The following is a 22,167-nucleotide window of genomic DNA, read 5'->3' on the forward strand; positions in this document are numbered from 1 at the left end:
TAAATAACTAAACAATAACTTATATTATTCTGTTATGGTAATTAAATATTTTCTCTTATCTTATTTTGTACAATTTTTTAAAAATATATAATAATAATTTATAATTATTATTTTACTTTTAAATTAAATAATATTTAATTTCATATCACTTTTTTATCTATCTCATCTCAGCCACGGTTTATGTTTTCTCTCTCATCTATCTCATTTTTTCTTGTAGCCTATTCAACTCTGCATTAATGCTCTCTCTGGGAACTCCATTAGCATATAACAGGTGATACAATAAGAGAGAGAGAGGTCCTCCGTTACGTATTCACAAAAAGAAACATTCAGGTATGCACACCTCTATTGTATTCGGTGCGCGCTTCCACGTTGATTACTAATGTATAAGCTTTACCATATTATTGAAACATAAGATCAAACACACTGCACAGCTTTCTACGTACCATTCTCTCCCACCTTTGCATTATCCATCACCTTACTCCCCTCCTCCACCTTCCTCGTCGCATTAGCCTCCATTGCAGTATCATAAGACGCGTGCAGACCGAAGAATAAGTAGTACACCAACAACAACCCCGTCCACACCCCGAACCTCATGAACGATTTCGAATCTATGGAACCAAGCAAGAATATATTGATCGCAATCGACGCCGACGGAAGCCACGGCACCATCGGCACCCCCCACAGCCTCGGCTTCCTCGCCTGTGGCACGAACAGCCACAGGCACACCGTGGCAATAAACCACACCGGCACTGTCACCACGTACGCTACCCACCCTGTCTCGCTCACTGCCCAGTACACCGCCGTCGCTATCGACGACGCAAGGATGACCACCATGCAGACGACCAGCTTCATCCTATTCGCCTCAGACGTCTCGCCGGAGACGTAGTACCTCCTCACCAACAATGCCACGGCGACGAGCATGAATATAAAGAGCGTGGAGATGGATAGCAGGTTGGCTAAGATTCCAAGATCGGTGAAGAAGGCAATTATCGCGGTGGCGACGAGCATCACCACGGTTGCGTTAATGGGCGTCCCGGTCTTAGGATGCACGTTGGCCAACCACGGGGGGACCATGTGGGTCCTCGCTATGTGCGTCAGATACCTGGCCTGGCCCACGGCGGATACGAGTAAGACGGTGGTCATTCCCTTGAGAGCACCGAAGGCGACGACGTACTGGGCCCAGTCCATTCCGACCGCCTTGAAGGCGACGGAGAAAGGCGCGTCCTTGTCTATGCTTCCGTAAGGCTGCATCATGCAGAGGGTGATGGCGAGGACGCAGTAGGCCAGAGACGTCAACAACATCGACCCGACGAGGCCGATTGGGATGTCCCTCGCTGGGTTCTTCGTCTCCTCCGCCATGGTGGAGACGGCGTCAAAGCCCACGTAGGCGAAGAAGAGGACGGCCGACGCCGAGAAGATGCCACGCGCGCCAAAGGGGGTGAAGGGCTTTAGGTTACCTGTCAAATTAAGACCATGCGCGTTCTCTATCAGATTAAAAACTATTGGAGTGTCAAACATGGTAGAAGAGCGAAAAATTCCTGTCTTAGATTAATAGAGCGCAAATTTTGATGTATTGAGCGTATCTGACAACTCTCTAATGGCATCCGAATGTAAACACAAAAACCATAAAATTTGAATAGATGTGATTGAAGCTCTCGAATGCATGCCAATAATGCAAACTCTCAGTCCCTATTAATGTATCTTAAAGAGAAACTTATATTTGCATTATATATTTTTATGAATTTATAATTTGCAATCCTATATTTCAGATTTATATTTCGAGTATAATTTGTTGGCTTTCTTAATTTTTTTTTTGTTGCGTGAATATAAATCGATAATGCAGAGTTAACAAATGTTAATATTGAAAAGATAAAGTTTGAATCGTAAATTCATGAATATATAGGGTCCGAAATGTAAATTCAGAGGAGATGACTAGTTTAACATTACCAACGTCGGCTTTGGTAAGGCCGGCGACTACGATGAAGAGGATTACGGCGACGTGGATTAGAGAAGCGATGTAGTTGAAGCGAGAGGTGCCCTTGGTGGAGATGACGGCGACGATGCAGATGATGGAGATGACGGCGACGGCGATGGGGTCGAGGCGGTTGTAGTCGTCGGCGAGGGAGGTGGCGTGGATGCGGAAGTCATTAGGATGGTGGTTGAGGAGGGTGGCGAAGTAGGAGGTCCATGCGCGCGCCACGGCGGCGCCGCCGATGACGTACTCCAGGAGGATATTGCCGGCGGCGACGAAGGCCACGAAGTCGCCGAGCTCCACGCGGAGGTAGGCGAAGGAGCCGCCTGGAAGAAGCCCACAACTTATTTAATGTTATATGTGTATTATTAATCAAATAATTTCAGCAACAATAGTTTTATGTCTTTGCTTCCCTAATCAATTCGATCTTACACTAAAATGGGCCAATTTCCTAAATATTTAAAATGGTTTCCATTTTGCAGGATCTAATTCTTATTTTAATTTACATGACTAACCAAAGCCAATTGGATATTATTGCTGTAGGAGGTGCAACTTAGAGAAAATAAACATATGATACTGTAATATTAAAAGAAAAATATTGCAAATGATCCTTCAAAATTACAGAGATAATTTAAGTATTTATAAATTATTTTATATATTATAATATTTTTTTAGTATCATCTAAGTTAATTTAGGATGAGGTGTCTGACTCGGACACAAAATATAAATTATAAAATAGATAAAATATAATATATGATATATAATTTTTTTAATATAAGTCTTATATAAATTACTGATCGTTGATCAGAAAATAGATTATATAAATTATTTTTAAGAACTTAGCATTTTTAAAGAATATAAAGAAATCACTAATTAAATCAGCAGTTTTTAAACATAATTAGTCTAGTATATTTAAGTTTCAAAATAGATTATGTGAGTCAAAATAAAATAGGAGCAGACTTAAAATAGTAAAAAAAAAAGGACCCTAATTTTTTTTTTTCCTTCAAATTCAAATTAACCAGTGATATGATCTCATCACTGCAATGTGAACCCCGAGGAATTCAACGTGATGTCAGGGTTTGTTTAATCTCGCGTCAGATGCAAACTTGAAGACCAAAGTCAAAAGACGCCAGCGATGCTACCAAATCGGCCGCATATTATGAGCCAATCAATTTTAAATTTAATTTACTCCATATTAAAATAGCAACACCTCTTCTAATCCTTTTATTGCCATGAGATCTTTATCTAAAGATCCACGTCACCTCTGAATCTGGTGTAATAAAAGATTCGGATTCTTATATTAATTTCAATATTATTTTTCTCAAGATTCTTCTTTTTGGAGGACCTAAAAGAGAGAAAAAAAAAATACCAAATCTAAAAGGACTGTGTTAGGAAATAGGAAGTTCTATATAAAACTAACATGGTTTTAAATTATATAGATTATAGAATCACTTCTTTTTTTTAATGTATAATTTGAAAATATCAACCAAAAGTTAAATCCAAATTTTGTTTAAAAAAAATCGGGAAAATGGTGGAGGAGAAGAGATGATAACGAGATTACCCGCGACGGGAATCTCCACGGCGAACTCGGTGTAGCAGAAGACGGAAAGCATGGCGGAGATGCCGGAGACGACGTAGGAGATGACGACGGCGGGGCCGACGACCTCTCTGGCCTCCTGGCCGGTGAGCACGAAGATCCCGGCGCCGATCACCGCGCCGATCCCGAACCAGATCAGATCCCACCACGTGAGGTTCCGCTTCATCTCGTGGCCGCTCCGGGCGCGCACCTCGTGGAGCTCGTCATGCTCCAGCGACCGGGCTGTGACCCGATCCATCAGCCGCGTCCCCGTGGCGCGAAGCGCGCGCCCATAGTTGGCCCAGTTCTTGAAGGATTCCTCCGGGAAGAACTCCTCCTTCGAGCACGAGCAACCCCGTCGCTTAATTCCACCGCTCGCCGCATCCTCACCGCTTACGCCCATCTCTCTCTATTCGGGGTGGAAGAAGAGGGGAGTTGATCGACGGTGGTTCCTATAGACTCTCCAAGGAAACGAGAATTGGGGGTTAATATATATAACGAGAGACGGAGAGATTTAGAGAAAGACGGAGCTTTTGCATATAACACCTTAAACTTTTGAGAATTTTGAAGAGTTATTTTTTGCATGCATATCCTTAACAAATCTCGGATTTACCAAAATTTGCCTGTATACCTGTCAGTTTGCACAGATGCCATTTCAGTTATTTTAAAATAAGTATAGAAAATAAATAGAGAAATGTGTGAAAACTAGAATAATTGAAAAGGTATTGATATATAAACAATTTATTTACAATATTATTACTAAATACCAAATTACTTATTTAATATCACAGATTGCTATAAGCATTTCATTTATAAATTCTTAACTCATCTTTTTTTTTTTTATTATTATTCATGAGCCGAAGGTTAGATATGGGTTGGACAAACAATCAATCCTACTTAGATACAAAACACTTTAGGCTCCACCAAATTTTTACTTATCTAGTCTAAGCTTCAAGTCATATGTATCATCGAATAATTGCTTCGAACTAAACGTTGTAGAGATCTACTCCAAGCCGTTGTGTTACCAAGCTGTTCATCCAAACTAATCGCACTGCCGAGCTATCAACTGAATCGAGCCAAACTACCTAACCACCGACTACCAAACAATTTCTCCGCAATATTGTTTGGAGTTGGAGTTGAACTCATGACCTCCTTGGTTTTGAGTAAGGTACCTACCAACTCTAATGGAGTTGGTTGATAATTCTTTTAACTCATCTTACTCAGGACCTGATACCGAGTTAGATACCAATATATCGGTTTAATTCTTCCTGCATTAATTCGATTCGGACAACCAAATAAACAATTAAGCCTGAGCTCTCTACTACTCCAAACAAACTTGTTTATAACCAGTATTAAATTACTAGATTAAAAATTAGGATTGGATAAAAGAACGGGACCCATAGAAAGGAAAAAATGCCAGAGACATACATGGAAGCATGCATTAAACTATTACAGTGGGGTCATGGGAAAGCAAGAGTTGAATTTTCTTATAAGCTTTTGCTGTCACCTAGGATTTTAAAAGTCCTCATAACATGTCGTATTCAGTTGACAATTTTGTTCCCCAGAGAGGGAAGTCAATATCTAAGATTCCGTCGACATTAATACTTAGTCCCAGTTAATGTGATAGGGATTAGTATTTAATTAGAATTTATTTATATATAATTATTACTTATCAATATGATTAACAAGTCTTGTTCCTTACCCCTTTGTCCTTAAGAATAACTTACCAAACTCCCAAGAAATTTCATACCAATGTTCATAGTTTAATAGTGCTAATTACACCTATTTTTTAGATTATTATTTATTTTTATATACGTCAAAAAGCATAGATATTTTCTAAGATTTTATATAGTTAAGGAGATTAATATGACATAAAAAATAAATGGAAGAGTGAAAATGGACAATAGTTTAAAGAAAAATCCTAATAACTAGGTATAATAGCATACACAAGTCAGCTGCCGCTGTAGAATCCATAACTAGTCAATGATCATATCTATCAACTTTTGGGCCCTTATGCATTAGATTCTGACAAGCACTTGATGAGTCAAACAAGATCATTAATTTCAAACTATTGCAAAATATGAGAGATTAATCATACGAGTGTGAATGCCTTTTTTATTTGCAAATCTGCTAGCTTTCCAAGTCCAATATACTTCTCCTTCAAGATGAGACAATTCTAAGGAAGAGTATAGGAAATAGCTACTAATACTATTGCATATAATTGGAACACAAGTTGCCCTCAGTGGATAGGATATGTGATGGGAACCCTATTCTATTTGTGGAGAACACTACATTCCAATCTGTCAACCATCCTAACTCCCTTTCAATCCACCTCTTATGTGTTGGATTATTCTTCTTGTAAAGTTAGTTTGACTAGTAATTTATCATTAATATCCTATCATATGGGTGTCTATAATTTGGCTTTTATATTTTAATCTTCTTGTCTACACACACACCACACACACATATATAAATTCATCTTTATGATCAGAATATATATACTTAGTTGTAGTATTTAGTTAAAGTAGTTTGTTTTTTTTTTTTTGACGATTTATTTATAATAAAAATTATTGGCACCACTTTACTTTATTGGTTTTGGATAGAGAACTTAAATTCGAACCGAAAGACTCCCATTGTATTGGTGTTGGTCAACTCTACTTCCTTCATTTTTTTCCTCTTTTAATTTTGTTATTTATATACGGCTCTAAAGTTGATAATCATATGTATATATATATTTTTAAAATTAAAAGGAAGCTTCGTATAAAAAACCAGAGGCTCAAAATAACATCATAGCAGCACTGGGATTGGCTCATCCCAAGTGCATCTAGCCAAAATGAATTGGAAATCAGGCATTCCTTATCCATCCCAATAAAAAAACAAAATCTCTATATTTATTGTATCGTGCTAGCTGGTGGGTGTCACTATTTGCCTCATAATTTGTATGCTGGACAGTTAAGTTTAGAAAAGTCGACCCAAGGTATTTGTAATTATCCAAAATCCATTTGAGTTTCCACAGATTAGATTGCTGAGGTAGTAGTTGGATTAGGATTTGAGAATCAGTTTCGACAGTCCAATCAGCTTCTAGTCCTTTGCATGATCCTCCTCCTGCCAACAAAGCACAAGCATTGGCATCTCTAAAAATCTTAACTCCACCTCATTATTTAGTCTTGGGCTCAAAAATAGGGGTGTAAACGAGCCGAGCTTGAGCAAGCTGACACCGGCTCAGGCTCGGCTTAGCTCAACTCGAGTTGAGCTCGAGCCGAGCCCAAGTAGAGCTCGAGCTTGATTAGAGGATGAGGAGGCGGTGGCGGCATGGATGACGGCTTGGCGAAAGAGGAGGCTGACACCGACCCCAACGTCAATAGAGGAGGAGGTTGTCGAAAGAGACCGAAGGAGATGGTTGATGGATGAGGAGGAGGAGGAAGTGATATCGTAGCGGCGGCCTGCTGATGGAGGCCGACGGAGAGGTGGAGGCCGGATAGGTGAGGGTGAGGGTGATTAGTGAGGGTGATGGGTGACACAGTGAGGGTGAGGGGTGAGTGAGGCAATATTACAATAATGCCTATCGAGCCTATTGAGCTGAGTCCGAGCAAGCCGACTCCAGTTTAGGCTTGGCTCGATATTAATTTTGAGTCGATTTCAACGGCTCGAGCTCAGCTCAGCTCTAACCGAGTCAAGCTGAACTTGGGATTCAGCCGAGCTAAGCCCGAGTTAAGACCGAGCCGCTCGTCAAGCTTGATAGCCATACTCAAAAGCACCATCAATCATATTTAGTTTTCACATGAGTAAAACTTTTAGCCAACAGATAAATTTTGATCCATTTAATATTGAATCATCTATTAAATAATTAGATTTTAGGACACATGCAAAAAATAATATTGTTTTCAAGGGTATTCATGTAAATACAAAATTTGTAGGGGGTATACAAGCAAATAAATAGCTTTTGAGGGGTGTATATATATATATATATATATATATATATGCAAAAAAAAACTAAACATTTTTATTACACTCCAAGCAAGTATAAACAAGTATGAAGGCAAGACACTCACATGTCAACTTACAAGTGTTAGGTAGACTGTTCTTTAATTTATCGATAAAAATTTAAATCATATTCCATGTTTGTCGTTTGAACCTAACAGCCTTACTAACTACTAAGATACTTCTTATTTTTAGCAAATTATTAAGATTATTTTAAGGTATACATATGCCAGTTTGCTTATTATTTTATTAAACAAGTTAAAAGGCTTTCTAGATACAAAGCTCAAATTAATAAACCCTAGATTTGAAGTATTCTGTAATTTCTTCTGTAATACAATTAGAGGAAATTAAACTTTGAATTCTAGTGCAGATGAATTACTTTGAGGTACCACTTTAATGACCATTATATAATTATTATTGTTCGATAACCCGTTGATCTAAAATTATAAGCGGAGAAAAAAAGAGATAAATGTATGTTATATCTTTATTATAATTTTAATAATTAAAAATTGTTGATGGTCTTAAATCTAAGTCAAGCTGATTCACTATTTGAGTGAGACTAAGTTGAGCTGGAAATTTTGATAATTTTCTCAAACTCAGAGTACAAATTTATAATTAATAATTTCGAATCCAGTCAAACATGCAAGCATACTGAATTATTGATCTCCCTCATTCAAACTTCTTTTAGAGGAATTTCCAGCTAGCTATCCAAGTTGAAGTCGGGATATATTGATAAGCTTTCAACTCTTCTAGCCAACAACGAAGTTAATGTTCACACGTCCACTTTACGAAACAAGTTGGAAACTTTAGTGCTGTATAAGTCTTTGTTTGATCAAACCCAAAAGCAACGAAGAATTGGAAGCATGAATGAGGGAGGGGTTGACTCTGACCTCATTATCAGACGACCATCAATTCTACAGTGATACTTTTCTTCATTAATATACCCGACTATTAATTTCGTGAGTCTATCACGGAAGTTTAATTAAGATCGATCGCTTTCTAGATGAAGGTAGATGCGATCGATAGAATTGACCTCTTTTGTTTTCCCTTTTTCTTGTTCATTTTCCTGCTGTGTGCTAGTTTTGTATTTATTTAGAGTTAAATGTATTTTATTTTAGCGTAGTTTGGCACGAAGAATCACTTTACTCTATACTTTATTTTATACCATTGAAAAGAAAGAAAATAGTGAAGATGTTTATATAGATACTTGATGTTCATCTAATTGCTTTGGACTTTGAGTTGAGTTGGTTTTTAAGGTTTGTGTCAAATCCTATTTCATATGAACCGAGTGTTTATTATCTCTCTAGCAAGTGATACCAGATCCAATGGTTCAACAATTCTAAACTACTCTCTAAATCGATTAGATGTAACTAATTTGGTGGCTCTAATTGAGTCGACCATGCAAAAATTCGAGTGTAAGCACAATTACACTTGATTGAGCAATGATTTCAGTCTAGAACACGAGTGAATATAATTAGATGAGCAAATTAGTTGATTGAAAGTGTGGAAAGATTTTCTTGTATATCACGTATGATTACAGGGGTACATATATAGCAGCCAAAGGGAGAAATTCAAGCCTACCTCTAAGGCACAATTACAGCCACAATTACATGCCTAATTATAGTGGTCTAACACTCCCCCGCAGTCTAATCGGGAGCTTCGCTAACGGTCAGACTGGACCGAAAATCCTGGAAGAGTGAGGTAGGAAGACCCTTAGTGAAGACGTCTGCGTACTGTGATGTCGTAGGTACATGAAGAACTCGAGTATGACCGAGGGCAACTTTCTCTCGAACAAAGTGGAGATCAATCTCAACATGTTTTGTTCGCTGATGTTGCACTGGGTTGCTGGAGAGATATACGGCACTGACGTTATCACAATAGACCACGGTAGCTCGGCGAGGTGGATGGTGAAGCTCATTTAACAACTGTCGCAGCCAGGTAGCTTCAGCAACACCATTTGCCACAGCTCGGTATTCTGCCTCGGCGCTGGACCGTGAGACTGTGTGCTGGCGCTTGGAGGACCAGGACACCAGGTTGTCTCCTAGAAACACTGCATAGCCGGAGGTAGAGCGACGGGTATCCGGACAGCCAGCCCAGTCTGCATCCGTGTACACGACAAGGTCTGTAGGTGAAGAGCGGCGCATAGTTAGGCCAAGTGAAAGAGTACCTTGCAGATATCGCAGAATCCGCTTGAGAGCCGTGAGGTGAGGCTCCCTGGGGTCATGCATATAGAGGCACACTTGCTGAACAGCAAAGGCGATGTCTGGACGGGTGAAAGTCAGGTACTGTAGGGCACCAGCTAGGCTGCGATACTGTGTGGCATCAGCGACAGGAGATCCCTCGGCAGATAATTTGGAGTGTAGATCAACAGGGGTGCTGCATGGCTTGCACTCACTCATCCCGGCTCGCTCCAAAATATCTTGCGTGTACTGACGCTGAGAGAGAAATAACCCAGTAGCAGACCGTGACACTGAAATACCCAGAAAATGGTGAAGTTGACCCATATCTGTCATAGCAAACTCACGCTGAAGGGCCGCAATGATATGCTGTAGAAGACCAGCAGAGGAAGCAGTGAGAACAATATCATCCACATAGAGCAACAACAGAGCTGTATCGGCTCCTCGACGATATATGAAGAGAGAGGTGTCTGACTTTGCTTCAACAAATCCAAGCGAAATAAGATGAGAGGCAAACCGCTGATGCCAAGCACGCGGCGCCTGCTTCAGACCATATAGTGATTTGTTGAGTCGGCAAACAAAATTAGGACGAGAGGAATCCACAAAGCCCGTGGGCTGAACGCAGTAGACTGTCTCTGTGAGAGTACCATGCAAGAACGCATTCTTCACATCCAGTTGGTGAATAGGCCAGTCCTGAGAAAGAGCCAGAGAAAGAACTACACGGACTGTCGCGGGCTTGACCACGGGACTGAAAGTTTCATCATAATCAATGCCAGGCCGCTGCGTGAAACCCCTGAGAACCCAGCGAGCCTTGTAGCGATCAAGAGAGCCATCAGCGTGCAGCTTGTGACGAAAAATCCACTTGCCCGTAACCATATTAACACCAGGAGGTCGTGGCACAAGACTCCAGGTGTCATTGGCGAGCAATGCATCAAACTCAGCTTGCATAGCAGCGCGCCAATGTGGATCAGTCAGGGCATCGCGGACGGAGCGAGGCAGCGGTGACATGGCCACAGCATGGAGATTTAGGCGATCCACAGGTTGGGCGATGCCGGCTTTTCCGCGCGTGCGCATGGGATGCGCGTTGTCGACGGGGGTGACGGAGACGGGGCGTGTGGCCACTGTGCGGCCGGTGGTGGTGGTGCTGGTGGCAGCAGCCCCTGCGGGATGGACGGAGGCAGCAGCACCGGGGCTCCCAGGTGGCGAGGCAGGGGAGACGCTACTGGCAGTAGGTTGTGCAGGTGACACAGGGGACAGCTCAGGATGTGACGCCGGGCTGGTGGGTATACCTGCATGCACAAACGGAGCTCCAGGAGCCGGAGTGGTAAGGTCATCCTCATCAAGAAGGAAGTCCAAGCTGGAGGATGCCATGGGCGTGGTAGACATGTTGGCGAAGGGGAAGGAGGATTCATCAAAAACGACATGGCGAGAAATAAGAATGCGGTTCGACTGAAGCTCCAGACATCGGTAGCCTTTGTGTTCGGAGGAGTAACCGAGGAACACGCATAGAGAGGAGCGGGGTGCAAGTTTGTGAGGTGCTGTGTCGGTCATGTTAGGGTAACAAGCACATCCAAAAACTTTGAGATGGTCGTAGGAGGGTTGGGTGGAATAGAGGTGGGTGTAGGGAGTTGAAAAGGCGAGAGTTTTGGTGGGGAGGCGGTTAAGCAGGTAGGTTGCGGTGTGAAGTGCCTCGACCCAGTAGACCGGCGGAAGACTTGCCTGAAAAAGAAGAGATCGCAAAATATTGTTAAGTGTGCGGAGAGAGCGTTCGGCCTTTCCATTTTGCTGGGAAGTGTATGGACACGACATGCGAAGTGCAACGCCGTGGGAGAGAAAGAACGTGCGGGCCGCAGAATTGTCAAATTCGCGGCCATTGTCACACTGGATGCTCTTGATGGTGGTGCCGAATTGAGTTTGAACATACGCAAAAAAATTTGAGAGAGTGGAAAATGTCTCGGATTTTTGACGGAGGGGAAAAGTCCAAATGTAATGGGAACAATCATCCAAAATGACAAGATAATATTTGTACCCAGACACACTAACAATAGGAGATGTCCAAAGATCACAATGTATCAAATCAAAATTATTAAATGCTCTAAAGCTAGAAGACCCAAAAGGCAGCCGTGTGTGCCGACCGAGTTGGCACGCATGACAGATGTGGTCTAGATCATCTTTATTGCAGGAGATAACACTGGAACTGATGAGTTTGGACATTGCTTCACGCCCAAGATGGCCGAGACGCCGATGCCAAATCGAGGTAGGTGCTGCGATGAAGGCTGCGGTGCTGATGTTGGGTGGGAAGAATGGGTAGAGGTCGCCGGAGCTATTGCACCTGGCGATCACGTTCCTGGTGTGTAGGTCCTTCACAGAAAGGCCAAATGGATCAAATTCAATAGAACAGTTGTTATCAGTGGTAAAACGGCGAATGGAAATCAAGTTCTTAATTATATGTGGGGAAACTAAAACATCATTAAGAACAAGATGACGATGCGGGAAAGAAAAGGTTTGTGATCCAGTGGCTGTTACGGGAAGAAGTGCACCATTTCCAACAACGATGGATGAAGGTGTAAGTGATGAAGGGGATGAAACAGAGGAGAGTGTACCAGCGTCCGCAGTCATGTGGGAGCCAGCGCCCGAGTCGGCATACCATTCGGAAGGTGGTGGTGGTGGGGTGAGCGACATCGTGTTGAAGGACTGCACCAACGAGTCTTGGTTCCATGCACCACCATGAGTGGGGTTCCAGGGTGCCGACGCAGGCACTTGATAGTGCGCGGGGTGCCCCTGGTGCGTCGGTGTCGAGGGCGCAGCTCCCCCGTAGACATACGGCGATGGCGTAGTGTAGCCGTATCCGCCTGGAACGCCGCCAAACGGGCTGCCATATTGTGGAAAGGCGGTGAAGGCCTGCTGTGGCGGTGGTGGGCGGCCATATGGCCACATCTGCAGAGAACCAGTCCAGGGCTGGCCGAAAGAAGGGTGTACCCCTGGAGGTGCACCGCTGCCAGGAAGCTGCTGCTGACCTACCCCTGGAGGTGCACCGCTGCCAGGAAGCTGCTGCTGACCGCCACGGCCGCCACGGCCACGGCGACGGTTGTTGGAGCGCGGCCCGCCGCTGCCGCTGGGCGCCCCAGAGGGACGATGTGGAGCCATCTGGTTCACCTGTCGCGGCGTGTTGGAGGGTGGAGTCGGGCCGGACGCGACCGGCGTCATGACGAGGGCTGCAGGCGGTGAAGGAGGCCGGGCGTCGATCTCCAGTTCCTCCAGCAGGAGATGGGTGCGTGCCTCGGTGAACGTCGGAAAGGGGCGGTGCATCTTAAGGATCGTCACCATGTGCCGGAATTTCCCGTTCAGGCCACGGAGCAGAGTAAGGACCATCTGACGATCGCCGATAGGATCGCCGAACTCAGCGAGAGACGCCGCCATTGTCTCAAGGCGACGACAGAAGTCGGTGATTGACAGGGAGTCTTGGCGAAGGTTGCGGAATTGCGTCTCGAGGAGGAGGGCACGGGACTCCTTCTGCCCAAGGAACTCATCCTCGAGATAGCACCACGCCTCACGTGCGGGGCGCTGCCGGATCATGAGGGACTGCTGCAAGTCGCTGGAAATGGTGCCGTAGATCCATGTCAGCACGACGCAGTCCGCCTGGAGCCATGTAGGGCGCTCGGGAAGTGCCTCATCCTTGAGGACGTGGTGAGTCAGCGCGTACTTGCCGAGGACAGTGAGGAACAGCCCACGCCACTTGGTGTAGGTGTTCGTGGCCTTGTCGAGTATGACGGGGATGAGGGCCTTCACGTTAACGACGGCGGTGGCCTGAGCCCAGATGGCCTCGTGGGCGGCTTCAAATTTGTCGAGGGCCTCAATGTGGAGACGGGCTTCCTCGTCCTTGCGTGCCTGCTCGGCAAGGGCGGCCTCCTGGGTTGTGGCCGCATCGCTGGTATCCGGCATGGTGGGAAAAGAGAGTGGTTGAGATCAGCGACCGCGTATGCGTGCAAGGGGCAGGGCAGGGCGGGCGATCAAGGCGCGGCGATCGGCTCAGCAGCGCTCCGGGCGAGTGAATCGGCGGCAGGAGCGGCGAGAAGGACCGGCGGCGCGTAGACTAGGATTGCGGAAGGGTAGCGGATTGTAGCCGCTCTGATACCATGAAAGTGTGGAAAGATTTTCTTGTATATCACGTATGATTACAGGGGTACATATATAGCAGCCAAAGGGAGAAATTCAAGCCTACCTCTAAGGCACAATTACAGCCACAATTACATGCCTAATTATAGTGGTCTAACATTGATGACTCTTACATGGCTTAGTAAAGAGGAAGACCATTGACTATTACTGTATTACATGCCTGAATTTAGTCCCACATTAATAGATTCGACTATTACATGCAAAAATTCGACTAATAGACTAATAGATTAAGTGCTTTCGTTTTATCTCCTCAATATTAACCACCCTCTCCCTACGACCAACTTGGAACTGTTAGATCTTTTTTCGTTTAAGGTTGTATTTGACCATTCTGCTCAAAGTTTAGAATCTTTGTAACGTACCTTTCAACGTACACAACTCTTGCGCATTAAACTGTGCTTTGACTTTTGTGCACAATAAAAATTTCCTAGAATTTGTCTTTATGCAGATTTTTTTTTTCTATTTATGCAATTCTTTTACATTTTTAAAAGCTAAGAAAGTCTTGGGCACAACGACACTACATACAACTTGCTGCCCCAACTACCCAACTCTTAGCTGTAAAGGAGGAACTAGTGGCAAACAGAGAGCAACCTCACACTAATGGATAAGCCCTTAATTAAGTTCTAAGCTTACGCAAAGAGTAGTTTTCCTGTAGCTGCAAGTTCCTAGCAGTTGAATGTTTATGTATCAATGCGTAGGAGTTGAAAGTTTGATCATATGACAAAGTTTCAAGCGATTGGTGGAGATAGAAGAAGAAAAGGCAATCATTTAATTAATTTTGCGGCATCACACTGAAACCAAACATATCCTATTTGATCCATCCATCCAAGGATTAATTGAAGCGTTTGAGTTCACACACACTTCACCATAAAAAGAGAGAGAAAGAAAGAAAGCTATCAAATATCAAACTAATGAAAGCTAGAGATATGAGATGATACATGAGGGAGGAGCTGGAGATGGAGCTTACGAGCCTATAGAAAACTGCTTCTTGTGCTTGGTTGGCTTTAGATGCGGCTTCTCGCTGACGACGCTCTTCTGCGGGTCGCTCACAGAACCTTCTTGGGCACTGCACACCTGGGACTTGACCTTAAAACCGAACTTTTTCGGGACATTTCGCCACCCGCTCTTCCCCCTGCCCAGCTTCTCGATCTCCTGCCTCATGTTTGAGCACTCCTTCTCGAGCTCAGACACTCGCATCCTCATGTTGTCCATGCCAACCTTCAACACTTGGTTCTCTCTGACAGCTGTTGCCCATCCTCCACCCTCGCCTGAGCCGACGAGGCCACTCCTCAGTGGCCTGGATGCGTCGAGATTATCGGAGACAAGTAAACAGCCAGCGATTGAGGTCCTCAATTGCAGCTGCTCGAAGAAGAGGACTTGAACCACCACACGCAGAGGAAGCCTCTCATTCTGAGCAGCATGAGTGCAGGCTTCCAGAGAAAGCTTCTGGCAGTCCATCAATCGGCAGAGCTGCTCTCTTCCGGATTCTGCGAGCCATGGGTGTGCCTATATATATATATATATATATTAACGAAAAAGAATTAGCAACAGGATTATAATGGCACAATCTTATATCTAGTCGGCAGTAGACCAGAGGAATGGTACTTTACTGGGATTACTGACCAAATGATTCGTGCAGTGAAGGATCAGTATAATATTTAGTAGAATGTAGCATACAGTAAGAACTTAATATTACAGGAACGGTGGATCAGTCCATAGCAGATGAACTTTCAGTTTTGAAAATTCCCTACTTAAGGAAACTAGCATGCACTTTGACATTGGCTGGATTAAACTTAAAACCTTCAGAAAGTAACTGCAGTTTGTGGTTTCAGAAAAATAGCATTGCTTTTGATGCACAAAAAGAAAAGCATGTTACCAAATTTTACCTTCAGATAGATATCAATTGCACGATACAGCCCATCATCCAGTGGCCGAGCATAATCAGGTATAGCAGCAGCCAAAGATTGAAACTTTGGTGGCTTCAAATTGATATCTGGTGCAACCTCTGCAAGGTAACCATCAATTAATTTGGCAACAGTAGTTAACGGCATCAAAGAAGGTGAGCCCATTAACTGATCATCATCAACCAAACATGGAGAAGCACCACCAGTAGCCTGATCCATTGCTAGGAAATGCTCAAGGATTCGTTGGACACAATCAACGTTATAAAGTGTCTCCATGGAGTAGGAAAAGTTTGGCAATAACATATCTTCCAAGTTAGCTTGATCTAGTTGCATTCCTATTCGTTTCTCCAAATTAGAAATACAAGACTGACTAGCTCGCAGAATCATTGCAGTGCGAAGAAGACCAAACAAAACCTTTGTAGATGTTAGTCCCTTCTGAAGAGGCAACAAGCTATCAATCTCCTCAAGCAGATGCCTCTGTTCTTCTTCAGATGGTGCAGCTGCCAAAGCTCCGTGTGCCATACTATGACGCCTATTTAATCCAGGGATAAACCTCTTGGCATAAAACGTTAGGGAACCAGCAATAATCTCCTGTCTGATGCCTCGAGATTCCATGACGGTGATTAGTCTCTTGTACATGGGAAAACTCAAGGCCGCGGCATCATCATACCACCAATCTGAACTACAATTTCTAGGCCTGGCTCCCGTGCTTATTCCATTCCACAGAACACTCCCACCGGGGCTTTGCATGACACCATGTTCCATCATTGGCCAGCCAAAAAGGTTTGGGTCTGTACATGCTTTAACAGCTAATGACTCGATACATTTCTTTACGATGTGAAGATCTTCAGCATGAGGAAGGAGATCGTCACATGTTTGTAGTGCTTTTAAAGAGTCTTTCCAGCTGCGAAGGACTACTTGGTTAAGGAACATCTCTGTCTGTGCAATCAAGTTGCCTTCTGCAATTTCTTCCGTCATCTGGAGATGCTCAGCAGCACACCGAAGGTACACAACATTTGATGCAGTGAGTTCTAGCTTCACACCATAGCAGAACTTAACCACAAGCTCAAATGATTTTGCACCACCTGGAACATCAGCTAGCTTAATGATCCAACCCTCTTCTTCAGAAGAATTCTCCTCAATTAATTTTCCAAGAAGACCACTCTTGGATAATAGAGGGAACTGCATCAGGAAGAAATAAATTCAGAAGATTTATTGGATACAGAATAACAGAATAAATTCTCCATAGACAGATCAATGCATCTTTTCAAGCGAAATAAAAGCCAAACAAAAGAAAAAGAAATGATGGGATAGATTGCTTTACATATTAAACTGCGAAAGTCATTTCAAGGAGAACCACTGCCACCAAACTTATCTTCTAAACAGAAAGAAAGAAAGAACAAAGAATGAAAGGTGAATGCCCCCATAACACAATGCATTGATACTGAAGAGACCATACTTGCAATAGCATTCAGTTTCAAAAGGTAACTGGGAGTCTTGCCACATACTACGAAGAAATTCTCTTACAAAATTCTCTATTTCTGCTCTCCACGTCACATTGAAAATAGTAAGAGATATAGAAAGAAAAAAGAAGAAATACACTTATATAAAAGAGAATGTTCTAATTAACAGTAGTATCTTTCAGTAACCAATAATTGGAAAGAGAAAAATTGAAATCTCTTCGTAACTCAGAAAAGTCCTGGAACGTATAATTTTTTTTCCAATCCTAAGGAAAGAAAGAGTATTGATTTATCAAACTGATCTTCTGGCTGCACCAAATAGAATATTATAACCACACATGAACAGAAAATATCCATATATTAACTATACGGTAAGAAGCCAGTTACTGAAAGAATTACCTTGTGAAGGTGGAAGGACATCTCACCAACTTCGACTGTAACATCACTAGGAAGCCCAGTTGTGCAGAACCTACAAAGAGGAACAAGAGAAGAAGTGATCCACATGCAACTTGGATTTCTAACAACACAATTAAGAAACCTATAAATATTTCCAGATCATTCTTTAAATAGAATGGAGAAGGAAAAGAAAGTATGAAGTTCGCTCAAGTACTATGCACACTACTCAGAGCCAACTGTAGAATTTCGTGATCATTATCTAATCAACTAATTAAATGAAAATGAAAAATTTATGTTCATGCCTAAAAGTGCTAATAACAAACAACAATGCTTGGGTAATAAGTTCTAAGGATACCAATAGCATTAATATGTGTATTCCAACGGTAAAAAGAACGAGCATTTCACCATTTGACTAAATCCTGTCTAGCAGATTAATTTTGTTAGTGGTTTAAGAGTAAGTACTTCCTCATAAGTTTGTCTCCGAAAAAAGTGGTCAAAAGAAATAGAAGAAACAAGATTAAGAAGACTAAATAGAGAAGACCTCATATAGGGTGACATATCATAGAGAGTATAATTCTGCAGCGAGCTGAAATAATGAAGGTTTAGGTCAAATGAAGCCGAATTCATGCAGAGCAGGTCTTCCTAATTAGGAGGCTGAAACACTTGACTAGAAAATTTCTGTATACACAGAAAATTTCGATAAAATGGTAATCGACAAAAGAAGACATTACTGAGGACAGTGCAACTGTGCTCAGTCATGCAGAATTCGTCAAAATAAACATAATTTATCTATATATAAGCTGTGATTCATAATTAGTTAAGCTATTCAAACTATAGCATAGCGAATTAGTCTGAGATAAAGGTGACATGATTCAGATGAGAATCCAAATTTCCACTTGAAAGTGAGACTAGAAACAGAAACACCGGAAGAAGTAGCAGAATAACTTACAGAAAGAAAGGGAAACATACCAGGCTTGCCCTCGCCTTTGGAATGCATCAGCTTTTGATCCCAACTTCACACAGGCCATCATGAACAAACCTAAGAGAAAACCCAAATCGGAATCTAATGATCCCTTGCAAGTGAACTATAAATGATCGAAGAAAACAATCACCACCTAACAGAGATCCAAGAAAAAGACCCAGAAATTTCTGCCCCAAAAGACCCAGAGCGAAAACCACTCCAACACCCACAAATGCAACTAAGCCATATGCCCAAACAAAACTTTCCCCAAAACTAGGCAACCCAAAAGATTCAACAATGCCTCAATGTTCAAGCCATGTACCCCACAAAAGCTTCACCAAATACCACAACAAACACCCAATACCTAATCCCTAGAGCAATGGGCACAAAACCCACAACCCCAAATTCCCCACTTCCTCACTAGTAAATCCCTGTTCCAGCACCAGGGCTACAAGGTTGGCACCCACTCACCCACTCTCCCCACCACCACACCGCAGAACCAAAATGGGCAACAGAGAGATCAAAGAGAGACCCTCCAAAAGGGCAGCTTCTAATATGTCTTTTCCTCTCCCACCCTCGTTGATAACTCCCCCAAATTTTGAAGTCCTTGGGGGACCATCTTGTCCAAAACAACCCTGTCAGCAAGAAAGGACAAGTGGACAATGATAGGAGCAAGCAACTCAAGAGAGAGAGAGAGAGAGAGAGAGAGAGAGAGAGAGAGATAGCGAGAGAGAGGAGAAACCAGAGCTAAAACTTCAATCCAAAAGACCCAACTCTAAAAAAACTTCAATTCTTTCTCCTACTGCCTACCTAAATCGTTCACAATTATGAGCTTTTACTTCTAGAAATATTTTTGGGTCCAGTGCACAGAGATTCTCTCATTAGGGAGAGAGAGAGAGAGAGAGAGAGAGAGAGAGAGAGAGAATATTAATAATAATAATGCGGGAGGTAATGGCCTCAACTAATCCCCATGTGGGGGTGAGAAACGAGGCTACGGTAGTGGATTTTTTTTCTTTTTTTTATATACTTTGGTCGCTCTTCTTTCTGAAACTACTATAAAAAAAGTCAATGCAAGTAAAAAAAAAAAGGATTTTGCGGTAGAAAGGAAACACCATGTGATCGTTGCATGCAGTAGAAGTTTCTGTTTTAATCTCCAAGGCACGGAGTAATCTTGGCCGATGATCAGATGTGGGTTGGTTTTGTCAACGCTTTGGGATGCTTAACGGAGAGACTAGCTTGCCTTTTGGGTTACGATTCGCAGCACTCTGACGCACCTCGACATTCACCAAGGCGGCCAGTTGGAAAAGGGTTACGTGTCAGCTCCTTACTCGGACTACATTTTTTATGTCTGGATTTGACCCGATTTTAACTTGTTTCTCACTGCTTCAAACCTTCTTCAATTTAACCTTTTCAGATTCCTGCTGCTTTCTTCCTTGGATGCTTACTTCTATGTAACCCTATCCAAATTGGATAGTGACTTTTCCATTATCACAAGCTTAATTTGTGTATATCCATAACTTATATTTTTATGTTTGGATTAGATTGTCACTATTTTATACGTTTTTATAGTATAAAAATTTAAAATAATACCGGATCAAAATATGTTATAGTAAAGTGTAATTAAATTCTTATTTATACTAATGTAATAATATGTAAGTGGGGGCGTGCATTAAAGAACCGTTATTATTACGGCTCTCCCAATTTGTGCATTATACTGTTTCATTAAATATGTGAATTAAATTTATGTCTATGAACTTTCTCTGTAAAATTATTTAAATTTAACATATATATATATATAGAGAGAGAGAGAGAGAGAGAAGAAGGTCAAATTCAACTCAATATAAATTTGGAGCTAAAGCTTAGAGCCAGCTCAACGAGATTGACAGCTCTACTGATCACTAGCTTGGCTTGGTTCAATTGGGTGGTAGATAAGGCGAGATAAGGTACAGACGAGTTGAAAGAGAAATCAGAGTCAGTACAGTTAGTAATCATTTTAGATGGCACAAAAATAAATGGGATAGACATGTCATCACATTTATACCTCGTTTGGTAGTAGATAGGTAGAGAAAACGACGGTAGTGGGAACATGTTCTTGCATTTAGTCGGGTCATTATTCATCTTAAGATGGACACTCAGATCGTACTGTTCAAGAGTTCGGATGGTGAACAGGTGCTAATAATAAGGAGAAATTAACTTTTTACACCGATAGATCTAAATTCACTCACTTTTTACACCTCACTTTATAATCTTATAATTATATTTAAAGTAAAATTATTATTATTTATAGTATTTTTTTAACATTTTATAAATTAAATTTGATAGATAATTAAATAAACTTTTCAGTACACTTAAAATAATACTGATCGAATTTTAGACGATAAAAATATAAAAATATATGTATATTTATCATCTGAAATCTAATAATTTATTTTAGATCTGTTAAATAACTTGTCCAACTATCTCATAAATTAATCAAATATGTTAAACAATATATATAAGTTTCAGTTTAAATATAATTATTAGAATTAGAAAATAAAGTGTCACAAATAAAATCATCGGGAGTGTGAAGTAAATTTAGTCTTAGCCACAGGAAAAGTAAAACGGAGAGAATGAGTTTTGTTTTACTCATAATTTTAGGGAAAAATAAGTGTGGTTGGAATTATTGGATACTCATGATACCAACTTGCCCATAGAACCGAACTTTGCCCCAAAATAAATAAATAAAGTAAATGTGTTCCTTCTCTTCATTTAGATGCAATAAAACCATGTAATGATTTCAAAATTAATGTCAAGAAAATAGAAAATTGCATATTGTTGATGACATCTGTACTAGGATTCCCACTAAAGGTCATGACAAAAATTAAAAATAAAAATCCATGCTGAATCAATAGCAACTCAAATTTCACTCAAAAAGTAAAACAAAGTATTTGCCTCCACCTAGTATTTCTAAACTGTTGAATGGAATAAGGAGCTGGATTGACTGTAGAATACTACCACCACTCTTCTCTAGAAAGGAGGCACCACATGCCAAACATATCCAACCTGTAGCTTACCTTGCTACTACCAGGCACAACATGATAAATATTCTGCATGGACTCATATAGAATATTGCACTAATCATTCCAAGCTGTAGGTGAGTTCATAAAGTAAGCAGCTGCAATGATAAATAATAGTACCACTACCATTCCATACTTTGAAGAAAGAAGCATAAGGTTTCACCAAGCAGGATAATTGTAATCAAGAAAGCAATGGAGAAAAGGAAAGATGTGGTCTTCCTGTATCCATGGCATTACAACATGGGAAGAACATGGGATTAGATCCAACCTGGATGCCCTGGCTGTTGGGAGACAAAGGGGTTATGCAGCACAATTTTCTTACTCAAATTGAGGATGTTGCAGCCCACTAAAGTTCATGAATATTCTCTTCACATTCTGAAACCATGGGTTGGAAAAGCATAAAGTTGGTGTTAGCTGCATCATATCTATTCATTCCTGATATATTTATTATGAACATTGGACTAGCTAGATGTTGTTCTTCACCGTGAAATATAATTCTGTGATCAAAGTA

At 41.8% G+C, this 22,167-nt stretch overlaps 2 protein-coding genes across 3 annotated transcripts; both read right to left on the reverse strand.

Annotated features, from left to right (window-relative positions):
• Positions 1-325: 325 nt before the first annotated feature.
• On the reverse strand, positions 326-4,027 carry LOC140762926 (cationic amino acid transporter 1-like). 2 transcript variants are annotated; one of them, XM_073100912.1, is made up of 3 exons: positions 3,534-4,027; positions 2,038-2,298; positions 326-1,457 (listed from the first exon to the last, which is right to left on the reverse strand). In XM_073100912.1, the coding sequence occupies exons 1-3, from the start codon at positions 3,949-3,951 to the stop codon at positions 436-438; spliced, it is 1,701 nt and encodes a 566-aa protein (XP_072957013.1). In that variant the 5' UTR covers positions 3,952-4,027; the 3' UTR covers positions 326-435. The 2 variants fall into 2 exon arrangements, with proteins under 2 accessions (XP_072957013.1, XP_072957012.1); XM_073100911.1 differs by having other exon boundaries at positions 1,948-2,298; positions 3,534-4,026.
• Positions 4,028-14,625: 10,598 nt separating this feature from the next.
• LOC140762993 (BTB/POZ domain-containing protein At1g30440) lies at positions 14,626-19,438 on the reverse strand. Its single transcript, XM_073100999.1, has 4 exons — positions 18,609-19,438; positions 17,643-17,712; positions 15,766-16,965; positions 14,626-15,385 (listed from the first exon to the last, which is right to left on the reverse strand). Exons 1-4 carry the CDS (start codon positions 18,668-18,670, stop codon positions 14,843-14,845), a joined length of 1,875 nt encoding a protein of 624 aa, XP_072957100.1. The 5' UTR covers positions 18,671-19,438; the 3' UTR covers positions 14,626-14,842.
• Positions 19,439-22,167: the final 2,729 nt, after the last annotated feature.

Source organism: Typha angustifolia, chromosome 7 (genome assembly GCF_048772165.1).
Source record: "Typha angustifolia cultivar Huaian chromosome 7, ASM4877216v1, whole genome shotgun sequence".
NCBI classification, from domain to species: Eukaryota; Viridiplantae; Streptophyta; class Magnoliopsida; order Poales; family Typhaceae; genus Typha; species Typha angustifolia.